The sequence below is a fragment of the Aptenodytes forsteri genome, unplaced genomic scaffold (genome assembly GCF_000699145.1).
Source record: "Aptenodytes forsteri isolate BGI_AS27 unplaced genomic scaffold, ASM69914v1 Scaffold231, whole genome shotgun sequence".
NCBI lineage: Eukaryota > Metazoa > Chordata > Aves > Sphenisciformes > Spheniscidae > Aptenodytes > Aptenodytes forsteri.
Genome location: NW_008796046.1, coordinates 3,152,621 through 3,160,710, shown reverse-complemented (window position 1 = coordinate 3,160,710; position 8,090 = coordinate 3,152,621). Strand labels below are relative to the sequence as shown.

General features: G+C 43.6%; 1 protein-coding gene across 1 annotated transcript in view; it reads left to right on the top strand.

Annotated features, from left to right (window-relative positions):
* Window positions 1-8,090, top strand: part of TENM4 (teneurin transmembrane protein 4) — a 421,264-nt gene that overhangs the window by 342,039 nt on the left and 71,135 nt on the right. The window contains exon 18 of the mRNA XM_009286142.2: window positions 2,387-2,648. Within this exon, the coding sequence (XP_009284417.1) occupies window positions 2,387-2,648 (262 nt within the window). The remainder of the gene's footprint in view (window positions 1-2,386; window positions 2,649-8,090) is intronic.

The following is an 8,090-nucleotide window of genomic DNA, read 5'->3' as shown; positions in this document are numbered from 1 at the left end:
AAGTGTTGGACTTGATGAGGTCTTTGGTCTTTTCCAATCTAAACGGTTCTATGATTTGATGATTCTACATTCAGCGCATGGCTCTCTCAGAAAGACCAAAGACATGGACTTTCAGAGCAAAGAGATGAGAGTTTGATTTTTTTAGTGATAAAAAAGACATCAGAGATCAGCAGCAAAACCAGAAATAAAATTATCTCATTCCTTCTATCCCAAGATGGTTTTGCCCTTGTTAAATTTAATTTCACTAAGGGAAGCTGGGAGCAGGGTGTTTTCAGTTTGCGTTTTTCTTTTTGGTTTTGGTTTTAGCTTTTGTTCAGTTCATCAAGGTAACTTCAAAGCTGCACCCTGTGACTCTGGGAAAAACTTCATGAGCAACAGCGCCTGCTAAAAAATACTGCCTGTCTCTGTTTTCACAGCTGCTGGAGCCTGACATAGAGGTGGGGCTTTCCCTTCTGTATCCTGTTTTGGGGATGCAGGAGAGGCAAGGATGTTTCCCCTCAGCAGGTTACTATCCCTGACCCAGGCTCAATGAAGCCAAGAACTGCTCACAAAGGAGTGAAACAGAGGTGTCTCCAAATAAAACTTCTTTCCCACTTGCCTAAAAACTTGTTGAGCATCGTTTGTAATGTTTGTTTCTTTCCTCCCGTTGCCCCTTTCAGTGCCCAGATTCATGCAGAGCAAGCTTCTCCCTCCTAGCTGAAGGGCTTGCCAAATGCTAATTGACTGTTAAAAATGTTCTCATCAAAGTACAAATGCTGCGCAGCTTTGCTGGCAAAGACCAGCAAGTTACTCGTCAGGCTGTTGCAAGCCAAGCTCCATAGGTCTGGGAAGCTGATGCCCCGACTTGAGTGGTAGAATAAACGTCTTTAGCTTTTTTAAATGCTTTCCACTCCCTCCCGTGGACTCAATTTAACATTCTTTCCTGAATAACTTTCTTTTCATAATTATATTTACTAAATGGCACCTCAGTCTATTGTCCATAAAAAAAAAAGGTTCTCCTGAATGATTGCTTGCCAAAGATTTTTTTTTAGAAATAGTTCATAGCCATTGTTGCTCCTCTGGGATTTTTGCAGCCGATCTGAAAGCCTTATAATTAATTTTAAAAAGAATTTTAAATACTTTTTTCAGCTTCTTTCTTACCTTGTAATTACAAGGTGCATCAGGTCTGGCTTTGGGCTGTCAGAGTGGTTTCAGATCCTGGTTCTCAGGCAGAGAGAAGTACTTAAGCACATGGCTCTTAAGCACACGAGCAGCTCTGCTGAAGCCAGCGAGCCTATTCACATGCTTAAAATCTGTGTGAGACTGTCATACTCTAGTGCCAAGCATCGAAAGTGAGAAGCAGGGATGAGAAAACTTTCTTTGCCTGAAACGCACATTTGGCATTGCAACTGAATAGATACTGAGAAGAAAACAAAGCAGCAAAACGAGAGTCTTTAAATTGTGATGAAATCCCTTCCTTTCTCAGTTAACACCTCTTTTTTGAGTCTATACATAGTAGATACACCCTGTAGTACTTCATAAAATCTCCATCTCTGACAAGATGTGAAGTTTAAATACAAAACTAAGAAAAACCCCAAAACCTTATCCCACCATCTTTACATTAAGAGGAGGAATATTTTCCTTATTGAGCTAACGTCTTTTCATACAGCTCTGGAGGGCTCTGTTAGTCCAACGTAATGTTATCCAACACTAACACAGGCAGAAAAGCCACTTGGCTGGAGGTAGCATAGGGCGAAGTTGGAGACCACAGGCAGTAGGTGATCTGCCCTGCTCTGAATGATTAAGAGTCAAAAAAGACTATGATGTGCTGAGTGCTGTGGTAGAGACCGCCTGCATGGTGTTCATTACTTCCCTGTGCCTAGGGAAGGCATGGACAGTAGGCTCAGTCCATGACTGGGCTCCACATGTTCCCTGGGTTGCATTAGGTATTAGTCAGGTTAGCAGTGATGCCAAGACAATTTATATGGTGGTGTGTCAGAGAAACCACGTTCCAAATAGTTTGTTTCATCATGTGAATTGATCCGATCTGTGGCTGCATTTGGATGATAAATACTTAAAAAAAAAAAAAGAAAAAAAAAAGAAAATGAATATGTATGATCAAATAACACTAGAAAAGCACTAACAAAGATAAACATTGTCTCAAAAAAAGGGATGGGTATGTTTTTAATGTACATGGGGACAACACGCAAAGAAGCTGAGTTTGTACTCCTGCCTCTGCCGCTTGCTCTTACTCAACTAAAGCCTCTTCGGGCTGTAGGTTTTATACTTGTAAAATGTGGGTGGTGATATTTCTTGTGATTATTTTTCTGGGGGTCCTTGCTAGGGAATTGTTACAAATAGGCAGGACGGTGCTTGCACTAACTATGTATTCCATCTCTTAAACCAGCTTTGATCTCGTTACCATTGGTGGGATCTCCATTATCCTGCACTTTGAGCGGGCTCCCTTCATCACCCAGGAGCACACGCTGTGGCTGCCGTGGGATCGCTTCTTTGTGATGGAAACCATAGTCATGAGGCACGAAGAGAACGAGATCCCAAGCTGTGACCTCAGTAACTTCGCCCGGCCCAACCCCGTGGTCTCCCCATCTCCTCTGACAGCTTTTGCAAGTTCCTGCTCAGAGAAAGGTCCTATTGTTCCTGAAATCCAGGTATGAATCATCTGAGCCGAGGAAAAAATAATCCATCTCCTTTCTGTGCTTCTTTTGCCTGCTTTGAGCAACACGAACGCAGCTGTTCTGTGTCTTTCTCTATTCCCCTGCTTTGCTAAAAAGAAGCATTCCCCATTTGTTGCACCACTGTCAGACGTTTGCCAGGAGTGCTCGCTCACAAACATGCACTTAGCCAGAAGGTTTCTTTTCCCTTATCCCTGAGAGATGGAGGCAAAGCACTTGTGGCTGACAGCAAAAACCTACGTTGGCTCTGCTTTGCTTTCACCTCTCATCCGCAGGAGGTGGGCTGGGACCCTCGTGTGACCTGCAACAAGCCTTTGGGCAGCCCTTTGGCATTCAATATGCCCAGCGCGAGGCTGATGGACCGCTTATGCTCTAATGCTGTTCACGAGCAAATTTCACCCACTGGGCATTACGGACCTCAGTGGTGGAGTATCGGGTGTGAACTTTCTCAGGGTTTGAAGGCATACCCCTCACTCCACAAAAGCTGCTGAGATGTGCGGTCAGCCAGCAGACGGCTGGCAAATGGCCAGCCTGCGGAGCACCTGGGTTTTATTGCATTTCATGACATTTGGGATCGATGAGCAAAGCGAGAGGGTTACTTTTAGTTTCTCATCCCCGTTTTCCTTTTTTAAGGAAGTGTGAGCCAGATAAAGTAGTTTAACAACCTGCTGTGGATTCAAAGTATTTTGCCAAATGGAAAGTTGGGTTTTAAACTGAAAAGTCCAAACAACTGAATTACCCATTTTCCTTAAAAATACTCACTGTGTTGAAATATATGGATGTAGCAGCATTCAAGCTTTCCTTTCTTGAGCATGTTATTCCCTGGGTTTTAGATGCCAGCATTCGGCATGTCCTGGGTATTGCTTTTAATGACAAATAATAATCTGCCAAGGTAGAAATAATAACAAGTGTAGCGACAAATTGTGTGCTTCCCTCTTGACTCCGGTGGGGTTGTGGTAGCGTTAACGAGGAAGGAAGTCACTTTATATCTTCTAATTTTAATACACCAGGTACTGAACCCAGCAACAAATAAAGCTAGTGGTCTCTTTACCTTTCCCTCTGGACCTAATCCTGTGATCCTTTCTCACACTAATTTCCAATTACAGTCACTGGGTTTGTCCCAGCATAATTACTAATTAAGTCCCATATCTTGTAAAGTCCATCAGACTGCAAATTCTTGCTTCAGTTTTCACATCTCTTTTTTCCTAAACCAACAAACACCATGAAAGGTAATGTTCAGCGCTACCTGGAAAAGAAGCAAATATCTGATACAGTGCAACTATAATTATAACCTCACTCATTATTTGGTAGGATACTCATTAGATTGTGTTAATTATATCTATTGAACTAAAACATTTTAAAATTCCTCTTCAATAAGAGTGTGTGTCTGTCTATCGACTGTGAAAGCAGCTGGGGATGTAAATCATAAACAATGGTTTGATACAATTTCTTGACTATAGATCATAGAATCATAGAATAGTTTGGGTTGGAAGGGACCTCTAAAGGTCACCTAGTCCAACCCCCCTGCAATGAGCAGGGACATCTTCAACTAGAGCAGGTTGCTCAGAGCCCCGTCCAACCTGACCTGGAATGTTTCCAGGGATGGGGCATCCACCACCTCTCTGGGCAACCTGGGCCAGGGTTTCACTACCCTCATCGCAGATGTTTAGTGCCATTTGAAATGTCCTGCAGATATCCTGCTCGGCCTCCAACTGCCAATCCAGAATGATCCCCCTATCAGTGTCCTGCATTATATCTGCCAACCCCTTGTGAATGTCACAGATAACTTGGACATCCCAAATCGCACTAGACGTCTGTAGTGATGGAATCTAATTAAGACCTAAGTGGGATTCATTTTGAGATTATGGCACCTAAATAAGGTGTTCGCGTGCAGTCATCCAGATGGGTGCTGGATGACCGAGCGCCCATTAAAGCTGACAGAAATCTAATCAATACTGTCAGTGGAGCCTACAGATCAATTAAGCTGGCCATCTTGAAGGTATCTGGTTCCCACTGACGGTATCGGTTAAATCTCCACTGACTATAGTTGATGCTTACATGCCTACCTCACATGCACACACATATGTTGACATCTGGATTTAGACGCCTTAAATTGGGATTGAATCCTGCTCTTAAGTTTACGTGGCAAGAACAATCTTCTAAAGAGCCCATCTCTGCTCATTGGCCATGAAGAGACATAGAAGAGTAGATCAGAGGAGACTTCTAACTTTTAGGTCCCTAAATTTAGATAAGATGAACCTCATATGTGATGAGCAGTACTTTTCCCACATGCCAAATGATTGAGCTAAAACCTGTAAAACTGTATTCCTCCTCAAATATTGACAGCTGAAGGTTAACAGCATTTGTGGTGCATGAGTATACAAGAGAATCTGATTTTATGGCAGAGGCCTGACTGTACTTCAGTTCATAAATGAACTACTTTTCATTCCTATACTGGATATACATACAAAAAAAAGTAACCTAGCTGCCAGTTACTGCAGCTGCATTTTATAATGCGCAGTTTTCAGTAGAGAAATGTTAAATATAAAAGGTGTGAGCACATAGCTGGGAGGAGGCGACAAGTGGATGGCAGGGCTGGGAAAGAGATTTTGACAAGTGGGCAGATAGGAACCTCATGAGCTCCAACAAATAAATGTCGTGTCCTCTACCTGGATGCATTCAAAAGACCAAATATTACATTTTAAGTGTTTGATTCAGGTACCTAAAGACAGATTTTGTGCCATTTAAGATGCCCTGAAGTGTCCCTTCAGGCCTCCAGCTGTAGCTTCAGAAAGGCAGAGATCTCAAGAAGGTCCATGTCAGACCTGTCACCCCCTCGCCGAGGTTTTGGATACCATAGAACATCTCAAAAGCACTAGATGCCTATGTTAAGGCCCCTGAATCAGGCCCTAATTGCCTTTCTTTCTCAAAATTCCTTCTGAGCATCATATTAAAAAAAAAGATTGATTGTTCCTTGCCCTGTCTGCTGGCAGAGTGAAGAGTAGCTGTAAGAGAAATGTGTAACCCTGCACACAGAAACAAGATTTTCTACATTGTCTCATGCAAAGAGTGGAAGGATTGCTACTAACACAAGCATAGATCAACACCCAGGAGTGAAGGGAACACGGCAGTGAAAATTGCTAAATTGTGAAAATCCCTAGTAAGCCTGAAGAACCAGCTTTTCTGCCTGACCAGCCTGGTGTCTGGACCACTTTTAAAGAGCAGATTACATTGGGTAGGCCGTGGTAAACTCTAAGAGCCCTAGTCTTTCACAAGGACCCCAGACACAGCATATGAATTTATCTGAATTTTCTATTATTAAATAGAAATAAGGGCACAATTCAGCTGTCATTACTTTTGGTGTGTTCAGGGTATTTTAAAGCTTATTTTTCCCCTCTTCTCCCACCAGTGTCCCACTGGATTATACTCCCCCCACCAATGCCCTGCTTTGTTGCTAGTTCAGCACTACTTATAAACTACAAATGCATTTCGGATAATCTGAATTACCATTTGAACCCGCTTTTCAAGCAGGCGCCTTTAAACACAGCCCCTTGTGCTGCTCAGTGCCTCGGTACTGCTGTGCTGACCCTTTCTCTGGGATGGTAGACAGCAGAGACAGATTGCGACAGAGAGAAATAATTATTTCTGACAGGCATTTGAACCAGACATTGCAAATAGTACCTCCATGACAATTATTTCTGCCTGGCTTTTTCCTAGAGGGGTTACATATGAAGACAGATTTGATACAAGGGACCATCTTTACTGCAGCTTGGCTCAGCTGGTCTCTGGTTGAGCCTGGTCCCATCCCAGCTTGCTGCGAGCTCATAAAATATATTTTAAAATTCCTGGGTTTTCCCAGTTCTGTCATTTTTCAGCCTCCTAAGCACTGAGATATGTAAATTGAAAAGGCTGCATTACAGAAAGTAAATATTTATGAGCACAGTGGAACAGCGCTTTAACTTCTGGATGTGTTCTTTTGTCAAGTGCTGCAACGCTCAGAGCCTGTAGGTTATCAGTTGAAAAACTGTTGGGCCTTGGATAATAGCGTAGAAGAGGTCTTTTCAGGGGGCAGATTACAAGATTTGTTGTTATTTATAACGCTAGCCAGAAAACAGTTGCTCAGAGATGAGCAACTTGTCATGCCAGGGAAGTTTGCTGCTCCTGCATACTAATATCTGGCTCCAGGACTGGTGCCTCCGCCAAAACTTTGGGGTTTTAAACCATGGAAGAGCCTTCAAGAGACAAGGTATGCTGGGGCCTGATGGGATCCACCTGTCCTGATGGGGAAAATGTGACTTTGGGCATAAGCAGGCAAGACTGATTGAGAGAGCTTTAAACTAGAATCGATGAGGGAAGGGGATACCAACAGGATTGCAGTAGGTAAGCCAAGAGTTGGCATGGCATCGCCAGAAGGTGGCAATCCTAGTGGGAACATTTACACTGCTCCTGGGAGCACGGAGGGCTCAGGAGCGTATCTGAAATGCTTGTACACCAACGCACGCAGTATGAAAAACAAACAGGATGAACTGGAAGCGTTGGTCAGCTCCGAGAGCTATGATATCGTTGGTATTAGTGAGACTTGGTGGATGAGTCCACGCCTGGACTGCTGGGATGGAGAGCTACAGGCTGTTCAGGAGGGATAGGCAGGGCAGGCGAGGTGGAGGTGTCATACTATACGTAAGGGAAAGGTTTGATTGCACAGCCCTTACAGTTAGTGATGATGTGGTTGAGAGCCTCTGGGTGAGGATTAGGGGGCTGGAAAACAAAGGAGATGTTGTAGTGAGTGTCTACATTTCAGCCTCCCAGACATCAACTGGGAATATCATACTGCTGTGATGAAGAGGTCTTGGAAACTCTTGAATTTTGTAGGAGATGATAACTTCTTGTCACAGGTACTCAGTGAGCCAACTAGGAAGGATGTCCTCCTAGACTTGCTATTTGTGAATAGAGAAGGACTCGTGGGGGATGTGATGGTAGGTGCTGTCTTGGCCACAGTGATCATGAAATGGTTGAGTTTAAAATTTTCAGTGTAATAAGGAAAAAAGCAGAATTGCTACCCTGGACTTCAGGAGAGCAAACTTTAAGCTATCCAGGGAGCTATTTAGCAGAGTACCCTGGGAATCTGCTTTAGAGGGCTTAGGAGTCCACGAGTACTGGTCAGTCTTTAAGAACCACCTTTTAGAAGCACAGGAGCAGGCAATTCCACTGTGTCATAAGCCAAGCAAGCAGGGCAGAAGGCCAGCTTGGCTGAAGAGGGAACTCCTCGTGGAGCTCAATAGGAAAAAGGAACTGTATGATCTCTGGAAGCAAGGTCAGGTTTCGCCAGAAGAGTACAGAGCTGTGGTTCATTTATGCAGGGAGAAGACATGAAAGGCCAAAGCTCAGTTAGAGTTGAAACTGGCCAGTGTTGTTTCAGAT